Genomic DNA, 18,665 nt, shown 5'->3' on the forward strand with positions numbered 1-18,665 from the left:
TTTGCCGCAAGACACAGATTCTCAGGCCAGTGCAGGCAGTGAATATAACCCTTCCTCAAGTTTAGGTCTCCGTTTACACTCACACGAGCTCCTTGGTTAGCCAGAGAGTCGTTTACTTCAGCAATGACCTTCGGGTAACATGTAAACATGACCACGCCCCCCGTGGGAGGGGCTCTGCCTGGCTCTCATATTTCTTAGGGTGGTCTTTCACCATCTCCATAACTGTGCATGCAGAAGTCAGGATAAAAGATAAGGAGAAGTGTATGTTTAAAATAGGAGTCAAGGAGGAGCTGTGAGGCGTCTGCTGTACATAGCAACTTGTAATCTTTTTATAGGATCATTTGTCCAAAGAAGCAAACTGCCAGTCACAAAAGACCTCATTTAACAAAATAAGTAAGACACTGTAGTCTACATAGTGTAGTCTTAAATAAACCTGTGTCATTAAAACTGCTAGTGATGAAAATATCCATTTAGCAAACACAGCTATATTGTATCATTAAGAGGCCCAGCTCTGTCCTGGGACGCCCCGTAGACCCAGTGCAGACGGTGGGAGACAGGAGGAGGTTACCTGAGAACAGCTCCCACCCCATGCATGAGATTCTGACAGCACCGGCTGCTTCACCCCAAGTGTGTGGAGCGCTTTCGCAGGTCCTTCCTTCCTGCTGCTGTTAGACTGTACAACCAGCACTGCTCCCAGTAGAACCCCCTCCACCCCCCACTAGACCTCACACACCTACAGAACACACTGTGAACTTATCACCTTTTCCTGTGTGCAATGTAATCAACACTCCATGTGCAATAGATTTTTAAAATATCTCTATAGTGCCAATATTTTTTAGCTTTCTATTTATAACTGTTTATATTGTTAACTCCTCACCATCCCATGTGTGATATAAACCAGTACCTCACATGCAATATTTCATGTGCATTTGAGGAAAATATCCTTACAGTGTAAATATCTTAGCTTTTTATTTATTTACAATTATTACTTTTTTTGTGAAGGAGAGTTTATATATTTTTTTTCTTATTTTTATGTTTAGTATTATATATATTGTCTATATAGTAACAAGTAACAGACTGTAAAAACCTTGTTAGGTATTTAACAAATGTAATTGTTTGCTTGTTAACTCTCTTCTTGTTACCTCTTCCCTTTTTCTTGAGTGCCTTGCTGTCCCTTTGCTGCTGCAACACTGAGAATTTCCCCGTTGTGGGATTAATAAAGTATTATCTAAAACTCTGTCCATCAGTTTCCCTCCACACAGGATGCACATTGTAGCTTATATGCTAAGATAAATAAAGAAACTAACAGTGCAAATAAATGAACTGCTAGAAGTTAAGACCATTTTAGAGAGATTTCTGTCAGCCAACTCCTGAGAGCACTGAAGGACACACATTGTGGGATATATGCTAAGGGGAATAAAACTAATGTACACATGCAAGTAAGCAGTCAGGCAGTCATTAAAGACCTTATTTAGTAAAAATATGTCCAAGACCATTTTTATAGAAAAATCTATCCACCAATTTCCCTCCATACAGGATACACATTGTAGTCTATATTTTAGTTGTAATAATCCAAATAAACAAACCGCAAGAAATGTAAGACTCCACGCAGCAAAAACACAGCCAAGATCATTTTATAGACAAGTCTATCCACCATTGTCCACCCATACAGGATAAGCTCTGCAGACGTTATTTTATTAGCAAGCTTGTGAACTTTGTTCCCAACACATTATCCCCTAATCGCTCTCTGCTGTGGCAGCAAGGAACTGTTATCAGACAGTATTTCTCCTGGTTCATATTGCAAACAGTACAAAATCAAATATGAAGTCGTGTCTTTCCACAGGGTGAATTAAAAGAAAGAGGCAGGCAACAATGTTCGGTACAGTACATCAGCGTTTTATTCCATGCAGTTGTTTGCTTTGATTTTTATTCCTTCTTGCTCCCATTGCACTGTACACAGGCTAATACAGGAAACCGTCAGGATTGGTTGATCATAATGCCATTCAAGATAAGGGAAGGGAAGGCAGGGCATGAGTAAGAAACATACTGGAGGAGGAAAAAATAGCTTAGAGTTGAACACATCCTGCACAAAAATAGTTAATAACAAAATAACTGTTTATGTATTAGTTGAAAAAATTCACAGAAATTTGAGGAGGAGTAATGAGATGAATGCACAGCGAAAGAGAGAGAAAGAGAGAGAGAGAGAGAGAGAGAGAGAGAGAGAGAGCTGAGGAAAGGCGATAGAGATGCCTGTAAATAGTTTTTATTGTTCAGTTCCATTATCTTCCTGGTTTAAATACAAGACTTTTCCTGTCAGAATCCAATCTGCATCAGCTAATACTAACACATTGTTCTGTTTTCATTACAGCCTAATGAGAGTTAGGTGTTGTGCTGACTGACCAATAAGAAGGCCCTCATGGTAAGAATCGGACTGACCGTTTGCAGACTATTGGGCTTATTCACTAAAGCCAACATCATAAGCAAAATGTTCAAGCTTATGCAAGTCAGTGTCTCTTTTTTACTCAGTAACAGCTAATCATGTTACTGAAACTGCATGTGCTAATTTAACAAGGGTTGATACTGTGACTGCTGGGTGCTGCTAACTCACTGATAAAGACTGGCTGTGGACTTTTGTGGTCACATCAGCAAGTTTAGCTAACTTTACCTTTCCTTTCTCATCTTTTAAACTAGAACGTGTAGCAGATTGTATTACTCTAGGTCTGCAAGAATTTATGAAACTGAACTTATGAAAACAGCAGTCAGATCCTAACCACAGGCCAACGAAGCAGGCCAGTGAAGCAGGCCAATACTTTATCATCTGTTTCATATGTACTGTCAACCCTACCAATTAAGACTGTCCTCTATATGAACCATCCATCCCATCCATCCATCCTCTATATGAACACTTTGTCATAATTTTTAACCCTTATTACTTTTCTTTGGGTATGTATTATAATGCAGTCAAACCCTTTCCATCTCCAGTTATGACAAAGCCATTCACTCAGAGTTGGACTGTGTGCTCTCCCTCTAGAAATACTTCACAAGTTAATAACGATATGAGCATAAAGTTCCAAATAATTCCAGGAAAACAGATTCTGCTTCTAAACATACTAGTAGTCCAAAATAAATTAATTCAATGATCGTGTAGGCCAGCTACAAAAAGAAAAGGAAGGAAAATTCAATTAAATTAACTTAAATTAACACAACAAATAATCATACTTTACAGGAGCTGTTACGGTGTTTTAGCTGTGAAGACACTGTTCTTCACCATCAACACCACGTCTGATTTCGGTTGATTAAAATACGTAAACAAGAAAAAAAATGAGGTTGGTGTGTGCCCACAAGTTGTCCTGGCTCACCATTTACAGGACTATTCCCACAAACAGCACTCAAAGTCCATTTCATTCAGACCGAGATCAAGTTCATCCAATTCCAACCATGCTGGTCAGAGAATATTAACAGAAAACAATAATGGCTGGTTCTCAAAAGGAATAAAGGAAACCGGCAGAGTTTTGCAGACTCCACAGTGTATGCCTTAGATTTGCTTTGTTCATTTGCTGCAAATGCATCCCTGCAGCAACAGGACCTTTAACGGCAAGACTTAGACTTACAAACCCCATTTACATCAAATGTAAATTTGGAGGAAAAAATAATGTCCTTCACAGTTTCTCTCATTTGCCATCTCTCAAGGGTCATGGGTGAGACATGACTTCTTCTACATATAGGTTGACTGGCCATCCTAATAGACATACTATTACACAAACATACACGCACACACACCAAAAACACACAAAGGTAAAATGAAGACAATACAGTAGTAATGATTAAAGATGCAGCATCCCTTATATAGGGACAAAAAAGATGGAGTTTGGCTAGTAAAGGAAATGTGTCCAGTGGTTCACAGGAATATAAAAAAGGAATGTTGGTAGTTTTTCTTTTAGAGAGACAAAACGGACAGATCCGTCTCCCCCTAGTGGAGACTCATTGCTAGCACGCTGAAGAGAAGAGTTGCACTGTGCATTTTTAACTTAACCTGAGCATTAACAATCAAAATGCAGGATTTTTTTGTTCTTTTTCCTTTTTTAACTGGTTATTCAACTCAACTCAAAGATTAAAAAAAATAGAGGCCTTTTTAAAAAAGTGGCTTATCTATAACTACCTTGTTTCACTGCAACTTGCCAGTGCACCTGTCCAGCCAGCTAGACAGTCCTCCTGAGCTAGATTCTCCTAAGCCTGAGCAGGATCCTGCATTATTGCTGATTCAATCACAACCTTTCAAGAAACAGTGGAGTGCATCTGAGGGTGTGTGCTTCTGCCATGCTCTCTCCCAGTACACTACACATTCAGTTTCACTCCACTGACACAAGCAAACTGGACAAAAACAATAGAGTCCTGAGGGAGGTTTTAAAGGGCTGCTGCATCTTCACATTAACTACATGAACCTACTGATAAGAATTAGATGAGAGGAAAGAGTTACAGGGCTTTTTATGTGTCTTGTCCATACATTGCTGGTCCACGCATTACAGAAAGCAAAAGGAATGCGTTATTGTCCTCCTCCTGTCTGATAATCCTTTTCTGAGCACAGTCCTGAGGTCAGAGGAAAGCTGGACTGGTTTGCTCCACTTTCAACACTGATTTCAAGCGTTCTCATCATCTCCACTGTGTGCTGTTGCAGTACCCTTAGTGTCGTTTCACGAGCTATCAGCGCTCCGTTAAAAGTAGCTGGGTGTGGTCCTGTTTGTCCACGGAACTCAGCAGCAGAGGTCTGATTGGCTTTTTCCGATGGCAGGCCAAGCAGGCATCCTGGGATGATTCCGCACGGGTCCACGGTTTTGGAGATGAGAGCGATGGACAGACAAATAAGGAGGAGTGGGGCTGTTCATGCTGGTGCTCAAACTGAAGTTACCCTGACCTCCCAGCAGGGCGACAGGGCATCGTTTCTGTAAACTCAAGATTTACCAGGTAGCTAGCAAATTTTTGCCAGAAGTACAGGGCTGGCTGCTTGGGGTCAGTTTTAAAGGTTCCTACGGTTCAGAGTAATCCAACAGTCCCGACAAGGAACAATCCTGGCTATTTTGATCTGGTGTTATGTTCGAAAGCCTAGGGCGCAGAAACACAAACACACGCACGCACTCATGCAAACAGTGATTCCTGCTTCACTGCTCCCACAAAGTATATCAGTACCCCTGTATCAAGTTCTTTCATTCCAGAACATTCTGATCCAGCACGCTCCACTGAGGATTCATACTGTTGGTTTTTGTCCTTGCCAAAACGTACAGAGTTCCTGATTTTTTTTATGTTTGTTGGTTTTCTCAATGCAGAAAAATAAATTATAAATGTTACACTAGCTACATTGTCAGTCCAGAGGTGCCTGAGGTTACTTGGATGGGAGGGGCTTGAAGCCAGAGGGAGGGGAGAGGACAGGGCATCGGATGTGGTTGTTTACAGCAGGCTCCAGTTATTGCGGTGGTTTCCTCCCAAGAGGCAAGATTAAATGGGAGGAGCTCACCAGGAAGAGGGAGCACACGGCTGCTTGTTCCTGATGGTGGCGTCAGAACACTCTGCCTCTGAAGAGTCACAGTCCGAATCCCCAAAGTGCAGAGGGTTCTGAGGGAGAAAGAGGGTGAGAGAGAATTATGTGAATGCAAATTCACATACATTTAAAAGTCAGTCATCTTAACCTCTGAATAGATTTAATCACTTCACTTGCACATTTACTCAGCACTATACATAATGCAGTACTTGCTACTGAGATAAACGTTGTGTATGTTCATGGGACAAAAAATCAGATTTACACAATTTTCCCCTTAGCCCTTATACGCTTAGTTGATCAGCTGAGACATATTTGGTGTTTGAAGTTCACTTTTTCACACAAAAAAGGAGTCCATAGCAGGGAGGATGATGGAAGATTTAAGCTCCTGTTATCCACTTTGGGTGCAACCAACTGTTTTAGAATTGTGAGAAGGGTCAACAAAAATATTTTACTCAATATTTAATCAAAATAAATGTTTATTAATAAATAATTATTAGCAAACTTAATTACTGGGGTCACATGGACAAGTAATTATTAAAAAGGTTGTATTGTCTCCATCGCCACTTCTACCTATGCTGTTGACCATACTGTTCTAAGTCTTCCAGATGCTACTATTCCTTTGAGCTATGATTACTTTTGCTGAACTAGTGTTTTGAACTGAAACAGCACAAATTCAGGTAGGCCTGCTGACCTCATAGCTGTGTTCGTCAGCACACAGCTTGCCCAGAGAGATCTGGGTCTTGACCCGTCGCACGGCACACTCTTTGTCAGATAGGCCGTCAGACTGCGTGGAGATGTCGATGGGGATCTCAGGTGTGTGTGAGAGCAGCTCGTCCAGGTGCTCCTCCTGACTAGCACTCAGAGCCTCCAGAGGTCCGCTGTGTGAGTGGTCACTAGTGTTGCCCTCCTCTCCATCTGACACGGACAGGTTCTCTGAGCTGAAGGTGGAGTACGACTGGAAGCTACTCATGCAGCGGTGAGGCCTGGAGAGATGCATCACATCAGCTAAGCATCACTGAATTCAATTTTGGAGTTACAGGATATAGGATTTATAAGAAAACTGGATAAAAATAAAAAGATACTACTAAATTCTTTTTTCCTGCAGTTTCCAAATCTACAATAAAAATCTACAAAATGACCATAAAAATCTACAATAACCAAACTGAATTTTTAATATTTTACAATGTATAGTGCATTGCTTATTGTATACAGAAAAGATGTACTTTTATCAAAGTGAATTCATTCTGAGATCCCTGTGCTAGTAAAAGCCAGAGCTTATAAAGGGCATACAGACAGTCAATTATTAATAAACACGCAGCAATCTTTTACCTCTGTCGCCGTGGAAACTCCACTTCACTGTCAACCTCTCCCTCCTCTTCTTCAGATGACTCATCCCCTGCCTGACAAGGAAACAGACTGTTATCTCACTCTAACACATGCACACACTTATCCAAGATAACATATTATACTATTAACCTAATGTCATACACATACACACTCCAACATGCACATTTAGACACGTGTATATTCAGTGGAATTCAGTCATCCAGTAGGGAATCATCTGAAACCCTACAAAATCTTTTTAAGGATACTCTGCCATCTCTTGATTTCTTAACATTTTCTGTTACTTTTCAATTAATTAAGAAAAATAACACACACACACACACACACACACACACACACCATATATCTATCTATCTATATACATATATATATGTGGGGGATAACAATATATACATTGTTATCCCCCTTTTACCCTGTTCTTTAACGAACCCTCCACAGGACCACCAGAGAGCAGGTTTTTTTGGGTGGTGGATCATTCTCAGCACTGCAGTGACACTGATATGGTGATGGCATGTTGACTGACTGTGTGTGTGTGTGTGTGTGTGTGTGTGTGCACGTGCTGTACAGTGGATCAGATACTTTGTCAGTAACTGATAAAGGACTATAAAATGACTAACTCAAACTGTGCAGAAACAGATGAGCTATCATCACTAATTGTACATCTGCTGTAACTCCAGCAGCACTGCTGTGTCTGATCCACTTGTGCAGGCACAACACACAGTAACACACTACCACCACGTCAGTGTTACTGTATTGCTGAGAATGATCCACCACCCAAATAATACCTGCTCTGTGGGGGTCCTGACCATTGAATAACAGGGTGAAAGGGGTCTAAAGTATGCAGACAAACACAAGGACTACATTCTGTAGTTTAGAACTACAGAAGTTCTAGTAAGTGGAACTGATGAAAAGATCAATGAATATAGACACAAGGCAGTGGATTCTAACTGTCTATACTAGTTTAATCCTTGTGTGTTTCACATCATAATATACTCTCTAGACTTCACCTTTCTTTTTTTAATCTGTCCTACTCTTCGGAACACTCACCTTGTTGAGGGGTCTGAGGGTGCGTGGTAAGCCGCTGGTCAGGCTGTTCCGTGGAGACCCCTGCCCCGGCTGCTCCCTTTTCTCCTGGCCCTCTCCATGCGATGCTGGGTCAGTTGCACGTGCTGCTGTGGTTGGTGAGCCCTCACACGTGCTAAGCAGAGAGTAGTGGGGCAGCTCCGGGTGGCTGGGTGCTGGAGGTGTCACCTGGCAGTGCAGGCATCCTGGGAAGGGGTGAGCCTGGCAGCAGGGGCAGAGTGGCCCTGGCCCAGAGCCCGCTGACTGGCGTGAATCTGCATCCATCGTGGTGGAGATGAGGTCAGGGCTGGAACCGGACATGCGTCGCTGCAGGTGGTCTGTCTGTGGACTCCGCAGAGCCGCAGCTGGCCCGAAGTATCGTAGATTGTTGGCACATGTCGCCACAGCGTTCTCTCTGCTCTGAAGGGGCAGGAGAGGGGTTTCGGGGAGTGGCTGAGGATGATGATGGTGGTGATGATGGTGATGGTAGTGCTGTGGCTGTAAGGGCTGCTGCTCCTCAGCTGTCCCAACACTGGGCTTCAGCACCCCGGGGAACTCGTTGTGGCTACCCTTGCTGTTAGCTCGGCGATGGCGGGGCTTGCTACGGTATCGCGCCTTCCCGGGAGGAGTGGAGACCTTGGGGCTGCCAGACAGAGGAGAGGGGGCTGGGAGAGGCTCCACACTCGGGATTCCATCAGAGCGCAGCAAGTCAGGCCTACACAGTGGAGCAGGTGATAATCAGTAAGAGGTAGCACACATTTCACATTTGCCTCAAAATCTTCTTAAAGGGACACTTTGGCCAAAATGAAAATGCCACAATAGTCCCTAGACTGAGGATTTTTGGTTTAAAGACTAGGAAAAACTTCAAATTATGTATTTTGAATGTTTACAAAGCTACAAGCACTCTGAGGTGCATTTTTGATGCATGCTGTTTTAAAAGTTTTTATGGCTAATGCAGAAAATGCTTGATAGCTAATGTTACTGTCAGGATTCCTGGTTGTTATATGACATATTGTAATGAGAAAACAAGGATGGACAAAACACAAAAACACAAAAAAAAAGTAATTCTGACAAACATATGAGGCTGAAGGATGCAATGCTGTACCAACAAAATAATATCTAATATGACAAATATACTAAAATTTAGTTTTAGGCCAGAATGCCCCATTAAGTAATCTAAAAAGATTTGAGCACAGACAAAATTCATGCTGCCACTATTGCTTTTTTAGAGTTTATAGATAACAGTAAACAATATAAGCGTATGATTTAGACAAACCTTCTGTTAGTCTCTTCTAGTACTTATCTTTTACAGACTCGTAGTTCCAGTAAAAAACTAATGAAACAAACTTTCACCACGTAGGAAGCCTTGGCAGATTACATTTTACTACTAACAAAGTAAGGTGAAAATGGCATAAATGTGATTTTTCACTATAAGCTCCTTTAAAGTCCAATTACCCATATTAGTGCTGTACAAAGAAAAACAAGTATCTCCATTTTTTTCAATTTCTACATTATGTATGCATGGCAGCTGTCATTTACATTGAGTCAAAATTTCATAAGGTTCCGACTAATAGAAATTCCCCAAAAATGCTTGGAATAAAATCTCTTCACGTTAACTTACACTGAAAGTAAAGAATGTTTTTGCTTTCTCCTGTATGTTATTATTTTGGAGATACTTGTTTTTCTTTGGACAGCAACGATATACTAATGACCATTCACATATTGTGGAATGTACTTTACCCCTAACAACTGAAACCTTAACTTCAGTAACTACTGAAAATTTAACTTCCTAATATATGGAAATTTCACAAGTGATCTATTCACTGTGTACTGTATAGGTATACAATATAAGACTGGTTAACATTTGCAGCCACAAATTAGCCATTAAACAGTTACCTTTTGGGAATCGGTGTGCCAGGTTTGTGGCTTACACTGCCTTTCTTCTTAATAAGTTTCTCAACTGCATTGGGCCTGACGATGGGACGAACCAGGTGGCGTTTGTAGGATCCAGGGTATTTCTTCTCAACAGCCTGTTCTCTTCTGCTCAGTAGGGAAGCACAAAGATCAACAGAAAGGATTAGAAACAAATTGATACCTCATAATATAGTAATTATTATATACAGGTCAGTGCTTTTTAAAAACAGCAGAAGCTGTAAAAACAATACTAAAAGAACAACTAAACAAGCAACATGCACATTTTCATCCCCTCATTCTTTACCAAAGCCAGTCTTGAAGGTGGTACTTCAGAAATATACATAATGAAATAAGTAAATTAAATAACTTTTGTGTTTTTTAAAGTGATGCTTCAAAATGATGTCCACCACATACTTTATTTGAGAGTGCCATTAAACTGTATTGATATAAATAACTGTAGAAAGCTGGTTGGAATAAATGTAGGCCAGAATATTTTCACAGTAAAAGTGTGATATAAAGGTTGGCTGGAGCAGATGTGTAAAAAGATTAGGCTAAATTGCACTGAGATATCAGGGCTCAGGGACAGATCTGATCATATAAGACTCTTATTATAAACCCGAGTTTACACCTCAATTTCTGAACATACGCCTTCCAAGAATACACACCTCATAAATAAGAATCTCACAAAAGTAATATTAGATCAATTATGTCAGTGCAGTTCAGTGAGATTATGTCCCATGTGGTTTTATTTGAAAACATTTGCATTTTCAATCATCTTTTGAAAGACATGAATATGTACACAGACTGTGAGCAGGGGTCACCCACGCTGCTGTGCCATTGGGGAAGCCGAGGATTTAAGAGGAATTCCACCAAAACCAACATCCACCATTATATGTCTTTCTGTCACTTAAACACACTCCGGGGAACATGTTATGCTTGCAACATAAGCTTACATGTTTATGTAAGGAAAGAAAATGTTTCTAAAGACAGGCTCTGGCTATCTAAGTACAGCTCAAAGGCTGTACAACCACAGCGCAGCAGGACAGTGGCTCATCATCAGATTTGTCCTGTAGGGACAGAACTTTGACAAACACTATTAATTGCTGGACTACAGAGAGCCTTGCTGAAAATGAGTGTCATTTCTTGCTAAAGCAGAGTGTAGTCAAGCAGTGAATTTGGGGAGATGCACTTACTTCATAAGCTCCTTCTCCCGTACTTCTAGCTGCAGCATGATTGCACTCAGCTCCATGTACAGGTTATTAGCTCTCTCTAGCTTCCTCTCATAATGCTCTCGAATGTCCAGCGCATGTCTGAGAGCACAAGAAAAAGGAAGAAAGACATACAGACAGAGGAGGAGAGGGTGTGGAGGAAAGATGTCAGTTTGTAATTTCAGGGCATTGTGCTTGAGTAAATTTTCACTGCATTTCACGCTGTCATCACCTGAGTTCATCTCTCCTGCGTCGTATAAGTTCTTCATCCAGCCGATGGATACATGTTCCTTCACTCTTTATCTTCTCAAAGTGCTTTTTCACTTCCTCTCTCCACTCCGCCTAATCCACAAAAAAAAAAAAAAAAAAAAAAAAAAAAAAAAATCAGAAATTTCTTTAAGGTACTTTCAACCATAATACTGCAGGGGGCGCAACTAACAGTGGCTCCATTCTGTCAGCCTAATGACTCTAGAGCTGATGTGGGGAACTCCAGTGCTGGGGAGCAAGTTTCCTGCACAGTTTGGTGATTTAGCTCTTCAAACACACCTAATTCAACTTATCAGCTAATTATGAGGTTGATTTCGTGTGCTAGGCTGGGGAAATCAACAGACTGTGCTGGACTCTGGCCCTCAGTTCCTCACCCCTAATCTAGAGGCTCCCAAAGCTGATTTACCAGGTGAGAACACAATTGTCAACCTTTGTAGTTAATCTGTGTGTGTACTATTGATATTTACACATATCCACCTGAGATTTGAAGTATGTCTCCTGTGGAGCTCCCAGCACATCTGCTGAGGCGATGTCCAGGTGCAGCAGGATCTGTCGGAAGGACGGTCTGTTTCTGGGCTTACCTTGCCTGGACACACATAACACAGAAAGAGCTAGTGTGAGGACACAGCCTCTAGCTGCTAACACTGTACTGTTTTATTTTTGCAGATATCATCATAAATTTCGTGAGTTAGCCACTATTGATCATTTTAATATCAATATTTACTGATATTTTTATACTATCATTGTTTTCAACAATGAACAAAAAAGAAGCATTTAAGTAGCCTCTGAAGACTTTTGCACAGTGCACACTCATGCATATAAGGATTAAAATAACAGAACATGCTGTATAGATTCAGTCACCATGTCTGTTTCATGAGTATCTTGAAGCCGTCAGGACAGGTGGAGGGCACTGGAAGGTGCAGGCTGTTACTCCCCACACCCCAGATAATGGCTGAGGAGTCCACATCCTTATAGGGAATCTCTCCAGTCAGGAGCTCCCATAACACCACTCCAAATGACCTGTGAGTGAAACAGAGCAAATTACTGGTCACATTTTTATTACAAAGATTGTGTTTGTGCACACATGTCAATCTGCACACCATCAGAGTCAGGGCTTGTTACATGCCAGTTAGCTTCTTGGCACAAAAAGCCCTCTGACAATAATTAACTTTAAACAAACAATGGAAGCTTGCCAGAGAATTCTCATGACAAATTCTCCTTGCAAAAGGTGGGGCCAGTTGAATTGGCTAGCGCTGAACTTTTTGAAAGGAATAGTGGCAAAAATACATACATACATACATTTTTCCATATACAGACAATCAGGCAAGACTTATTTGTTGTCCAGATTTTCCTTCTTTAATTTTAGCACTAGAGCCACAATTCTAATACTAACACTAGAAGTTGATAGTCACCCAAATGTAAATACAATTTTCTGTAAATACAATACATGGGTTAGGACACATCATAACTTACTGTGAACTATAAAAATGAACATAACGTCAACCTGAACGCTGGGGGAAACCACTTAAGACAACAGGTGTGCTGAATTCCTACGCAGCAGGCATATGGATGCTAGGTTACATTTGCAATTTGTATATTTCTGTTTCTGTTTTTAAAGATATATCTTCAGTTTGAAAATTCAAAATTACAGCTACTTAGAAAAAGGAATGTATCTGAACTCAGGAGTCAGAATTTGGCCTAACACCTAGCCTCAAGTGGCCACCCCCAAGCATCCTGCTATGCAGTGAACTTGTATTTGTTATTTAGTTCAAAATACTTACCAGATGTCTACTTTCTCAGACACAGGCTCATTACGGATCACCTCTGGAGCCATCCAGGCCACCGTGCCAGCAAATGACATCTTTGTGCTCTTATCACTTAGCTCTTTTGATGTCCCAAAGTCTGAGATCTTCACAGCGTCATTATGCGTGACCAAAACGCTGTGTACAGAGACAGAGTAACAACAATCCTCAATATATTAACATCATACATGGGTAGTGTAAATATTTGACCTCACAAGGATTATTATTCCTTAGGACATGATATCACAATATATCAATATATCACAAATTTTACAATGATTTGATACACTGAATACACTGAATACGTAATGCCCGGAAGCTCAAGAACAATGAATATACCTACATACATACATACATACATACATACATATATATATATATATATATATATATATACACACATATATATATATATATATATATATATATATATATATATATATATATATATATACATATACACGCACACACGCACACACACACACACACACACACACACACATACATATGTATGTGCTGACAACAAAATCACACAAAACCATCAATGGAAATCAAATTTATTAACCAATGGAGGCCTGGATTTGGAGTCACACACAAAATTAAAGTGGAAAAACACACTACAGGCTGATCCAACTTTGATGTAATGTCCTTAAAACAAGTCAAAATGAGGCTCAGTATTGTGTGTGGCCTCCACGTGCCTGTATAACCTCCCTACAATGCCTGGGCATGCTCCTGATGAGAAGGCGGATGATCTCCTGAGGGATCTCCTCCCAGACCTGGACTAAAGCATCCGCCAACTCCTGGACAGTCTGTGGTGCAACGTGGCGTTGGTGGATGGAGCGAGACATGATGTCCCAGATGTGCTCAATCGGATTCAGGTCTGGGGAACGGGCAGGCCAGTCCATAGCTTCAATGCCTTCATCTTGCAGGAACTGCTGACACACTCTAGCCACATGAGGTCTAGCATTGTCCTGCATTAGGAGGAACCCAGGGCCAACTGCACCAGCATATGGTCTCACAAGGGGTCTGAGGATCTCATCTCGGTACCTAATGGCAGTCAGGCTACCTCTGGCGAGCACATGGAGGGCTGTGCAGCTCTCCAAAGAAATGCCACCCCACACCATTACTGACCCACTGCCAAACCGGTCAGGCTGAAGGATGCTGCAGGCAGCAGATCGCTCTCCACGGCGTCTCCAGACTCTGTCACGTCTGTCACATGTGCTCAGTGTGAACCTGCTTTCATCTGTGAAGAGCACAGGGCGCCAGTGGCGAATTTGCCAATCCTGGTGTTCTCTGGCAAATGCCAAGCGTCCTGCACGGTGTTGGGCTGTGAGCACAACCCCCATCTGTGGACGTCGAGCCCTCATACCATCCTCATGGAGTCGGTTTCTAACTGTTTGTGCAGACACATGGACATTTGTGGCCTGCTGGAGGTCAGTCTGCAGGGCTTTGGCAGTGCTCCTCCTGTTCCTCCTTGCACAAAGGCGGAGGTAGCGGTCCTGCTGCTGGGTTGTTGCCCTCCTATGGCCTCCTCCACGTCTCCTGGTGTACTGGGCTGTCTCCTGGTAGCACCTCCAGGCTCTGGACACTACGCTGACAGACACAGCAAACCTTCTTGCCACAGCTCGCATTGATGTGCCATCCTGGATGAGCTGCACTACCTGAGCCACTTGTGTGGGTTGTAGAGTCCGTCTCATGCTACCACGAGTGTGAAAGCACCACCAACATTCAAAAGAGACCAAAACATCAGCCAGAAAGCAGAAAGGTACTGAGAAGTGGTCTGTGGTCCCCACCTGCAGAACCACTCCTTTATTGAGTGTGACTTGCTAATTGCCAATAATTTCCACCTGTTGTCTATTCCATTTGCACAACAGCTGTGAAATTGATTGTCAATCAGTGTTGCTTCCTAAGTGGACAGTTTGATTTCACAGAAGTTTGATTTACTTGGAGTTATATTGTGTTGTTTAACTGTTCCCTTTATTTTTTTGAGCAGTATATATATACACACACACATATATATACACATACATATATATATATATATATATATATATATATATATATATATATATATATATATATATATATATATATATATATACACATACATACACACACACACACACACACACACACACACACACACACACACACACACACATACATACACATTATATTTACAATGTGATCAGCTGTAAAGAAGTGCAGTTACTAGGTCAGAAGTTGAATGTTTTGATCCGTTTGGGCAGGTTTGACATATGATACGTACGTGTATGAAACTTTCACATAGCTCACATAAACTGCCTTTGAGGAAAGACACCAGGCATTTCTGATTTCCAAGAATGTCTGATGTCGCAACCCTGATTCCTGTGCCAATTTATGGCCTTTTTACTGAATATGCTTGAAGCTCATGGAATAACAGGCCAAAAAGATGCATTGAAAGAGACAAAAGTGACACTAATTGGCTGCAATATGCTTAAAACAAAAAACAGAGGCCACACTGAGAGGACAGTACATATGCACTCATGCTACGCTTTCTGTATATGCTTAAGCAGACTGACTTATACAAAAGAACAAGCATAGATTAGCTAAACTTACTGTCAACCCTGGCTCTTTAACAGTTGTACAAAATAGTACATACACATTTGTGATAAGCTACCATTAAAATCTACATACTTTTAAGCAGTGAACCCTACTGGCTATTAACACTACAGATTAGGACATGAGCTAAATGGCATGCTTGCATGTTTTCATGTCAGCCAACACTACAGTCAAATCTTGCTTTCTGTTTCTTTTTACACAATTTCTGCTTTTCTCTGTCTATGATTATGCTTGATTTTGTTCATCAGTCTCTTTATTTCCTATCATTTTTTCCATCTCTGTTCAATGCCCTTTGACTAAATCTCATTTTTTTCTTGAGTTCCTTTGCAACTACATTACATAAGTGCATTTGTTTCTAAGTCTTCTTTTATATGCTATACTTCTGCATTGGTGTTCTTGAAAAGTTCTGTACATTAATAAGTGGTTCAGTAGATAAGAGTATAAACATTGTTCTTTCATGGTACAGTGCACAGTTTTATGGGCTAAAGCAACGGAGCTCAGCGAGTTCTGTTACTGGGTGTATCTGCTTCCTAGAAGGGGCTTACTTTGGTGATTTGAGGTCTCTATGGATGATCTTGTGGAGATGCAGGTAGTTCATGCCGCTGGCGATGCCTGAGGCCCAGTCTACCAGAAGACGTGGTGTGATCTTCCTGCCTGCCCTAAGAACCTCATACAGTTGACCCTGAGCACAGTACTCCATTATGATGCAGTAACACGGAGCCTGTGTGCACACCCCTCTGCAGAGAGAAATAAAACAAACATCACAGAGTCAGATATCACAGTGTCATTTATTAAGCATTTCTTAAGAGTTTCACACTCGGCAGTTTGCAGACTCTGTACATTTGGTGCACAGAAACACCAAATCAATCTGTAAACAATGAACAATGCTGCACAAGCAGAGACAGCAAGTCATACTTGAAGCCAATGATGTTGGGATGTTTCAGCTTGCGAAGATGCTTGATGTCCGTCTCTTTCTGTTCCCTGACTTTCTTGATGGCCACTTCTTCTGAGCGGAACTTGCCGAGAAAGACGGCACCCTGTGCTCCACTTCCCAACCACTGCAGCTCGGAAATCTCCTCAAAGGGAACCTCCCACATGTCTATAGACCAATTAACAAACAGACAAGGCAAACCAATCAAAACTACAGGAATAAAGCTAGATTTCTAACACTTTCTATCACTGCTAATTTTTCCAGGTTGCTTTATCAATGTGGTGAAATTTAGTTTAACAGCAGACGTTTGCAGCAATTTGGAAAAGCTTACTCTGTCCTGATAAGGTTCTTTTCATTTGGGCATCATATAAAAAAGCTGCATAACTAAAGATGCTGGAAGGTAGTTAAGCCCAAGGTCGGGGGCTGATCTGACCCACTTACACAGATCCACAGACAGGAGGCTGTTTCAGAGTGACCGAAATGGCTTACTCCCAGTAGAGTGGTATATCAGCACACAATGACAGGCTGCAAATGTCTACAATTTGAAATTGCCCACTGGCTCAGTGGCTGCAACTGTGGACTGATATCACAGTGATAATGCACAGAAACGGTGTCCAAAGTTTGCCTCATCAGATTTTCAGTGTTTCTTTGAGGCTAATGTAGCTAACAAATAATAGAAGCTTATATCCCACCAGTTTGCATTGTGCAAACTGCATGTCTACATTATCTACACCATAGACATGCCACAATGTTGGTAACCCTGTTAAGCAGCTTCAAACAGACTTATATGGCTTCTGATACTGTTATATACAACAGCACTGTTATATACAAAGGAACAGTGCTATTATAAAGGAACAGCACATAACTAACAGCAGCAACAGCCACTGTGGGGTCTGAATCTTGTATGTATCTTCTATATATTTGAGATTACTTAGCTACTTGATGCGGTTTGAGGCAAGCATTTGATGATTTAGGCCTGTAGAATGCTAACTGGTCCAAAACTACATTAGCCTTGTAGCTCCAGTGCAGAATCTCATTTGGGTGGACGTGAACAAATGAATACATTTTTAGATTTTTTGGACTAGACCCTTAACTTAAAAAAAAAAAAAACGAAACTAACAAAATCAGACCACCCACCTTGCTGCTGAAGCTTGTATTCCGTAGAGTAAGTCTTTCCTATGATGTTCCACACAGGTCTCAAACAGCCAAAGAGCCCTTCGAGAAACCCCCCACCACCCGTGCCAGCCCTGTGAAACTGCAGTTTGATGTCATCGTGATGGTGGTGGTGCATGCCGTCCTCGGTGTGCTCCATGGGGCATCCATTCCCTCCTTCCTCTGTGCCCTCCTCCCCGCCGCTGCCGCATCCTCCCTGTCCGCAGGAGCCAGGTGATTCAGCGTCCTCATGCTCCTGGAGCTGCAGAACGCTGTTGTCAAAGTGTCCCTGTTCTCTGGTGGAGTCTTCGCTCAGGGCCGTGCATGGTGGGCTTGTCCCGCTCAGGCCCGAGTCCAGCTCGTCCCTACCCGGTGGCTGAAGCTGCTGCAGGGTAACAGGGAGGTTGGTGGGAGGGGCCAGGTCTGTGATGATCTGTGGGGGAGGTGCGAGAGGTGGGGCTTGGGGGGAAGGAGAAGTGTTAGGGTTGGACTTCTTCAGAGCATCCCCCACCACAGTGAGCTTGAGTTCCTCTTTTAGCTTTCCCACCAGCAGGCTGGGGCAGGACGTCCAGGACAGCACCTCCGGGGAGCTACCCATAGTGCTGTGTGTGTGCATGGGCGGCCACCCGCCAAGAGGAAGGGAAGCCAGAGGGGCTTCAATGATGGAGGCTTCTGTTGAAGATCAGGGAACCTATAGACAGGCAGATAAATACAGAAATTACAGAAAGCTCAGCACTGCAGTTAGCTGTAGAAGGTCATTTGGAAGGTGAAGATTTAACATTTGAGACAAGAGATATAAATCCCATCTTGGTTTGATTATGATTAATTAAAAATATCAAATTTCATATTAG

At 41.9% G+C, this 18,665-nt stretch overlaps 1 protein-coding gene across 4 annotated transcripts in view; it reads right to left on the minus strand.

Moving 5' to 3' along the window:
* Window positions 1–1,875: 1,875 nt before the first annotated feature.
* The window catches only part of si:ch211-45c16.2 (mitogen-activated protein kinase kinase kinase 13), a 56,684-nt gene continuing 39,894 nt past the window's right edge, over window positions 1,876–18,665 (minus strand). For all 4 annotated transcript variants that reach the window (XM_017691576.2, XM_037539346.1, XM_017691577.2 and 1 more), the window contains 13 exons: window positions 17,800–18,505; window positions 16,647–16,830; window positions 16,277–16,468; window positions 13,110–13,268; window positions 12,190–12,348; window positions 11,806–11,914; window positions 11,294–11,403; window positions 11,047–11,163; window positions 9,836–9,979; window positions 7,925–8,654; window positions 6,863–6,933; window positions 6,225–6,516; window positions 1,876–5,607 (listed from right to left, as the gene is read on the minus strand). In XM_017691576.2, the coding sequence (XP_017547065.2) occupies window positions 5,506–5,607; window positions 6,225–6,516; window positions 6,863–6,933; window positions 7,925–8,654; window positions 9,836–9,979; window positions 11,047–11,163; window positions 11,294–11,403; window positions 11,806–11,914; window positions 12,190–12,348; window positions 13,110–13,268; window positions 16,277–16,468; window positions 16,647–16,830; window positions 17,800–18,430 (3,000 nt within the window). In that variant the 5' untranslated portion in view covers window positions 18,431–18,505 and the 3' untranslated portion in view covers window positions 1,876–5,505. The remainder of the gene's footprint in view (window positions 5,608–6,224; window positions 6,517–6,862; window positions 6,934–7,924; window positions 8,655–9,835; window positions 9,980–11,046; window positions 11,164–11,293; window positions 11,404–11,805; window positions 11,915–12,189; window positions 12,349–13,109; window positions 13,269–16,276; window positions 16,469–16,646; window positions 16,831–17,799; window positions 18,506–18,665) is intronic.

This window comes from Pygocentrus nattereri, chromosome 6, assembly GCF_015220715.1.
Source record: "Pygocentrus nattereri isolate fPygNat1 chromosome 6, fPygNat1.pri, whole genome shotgun sequence".
Classification (NCBI taxonomy): Eukaryota; Metazoa; Chordata; class Actinopteri; order Characiformes; family Serrasalmidae; genus Pygocentrus; species Pygocentrus nattereri.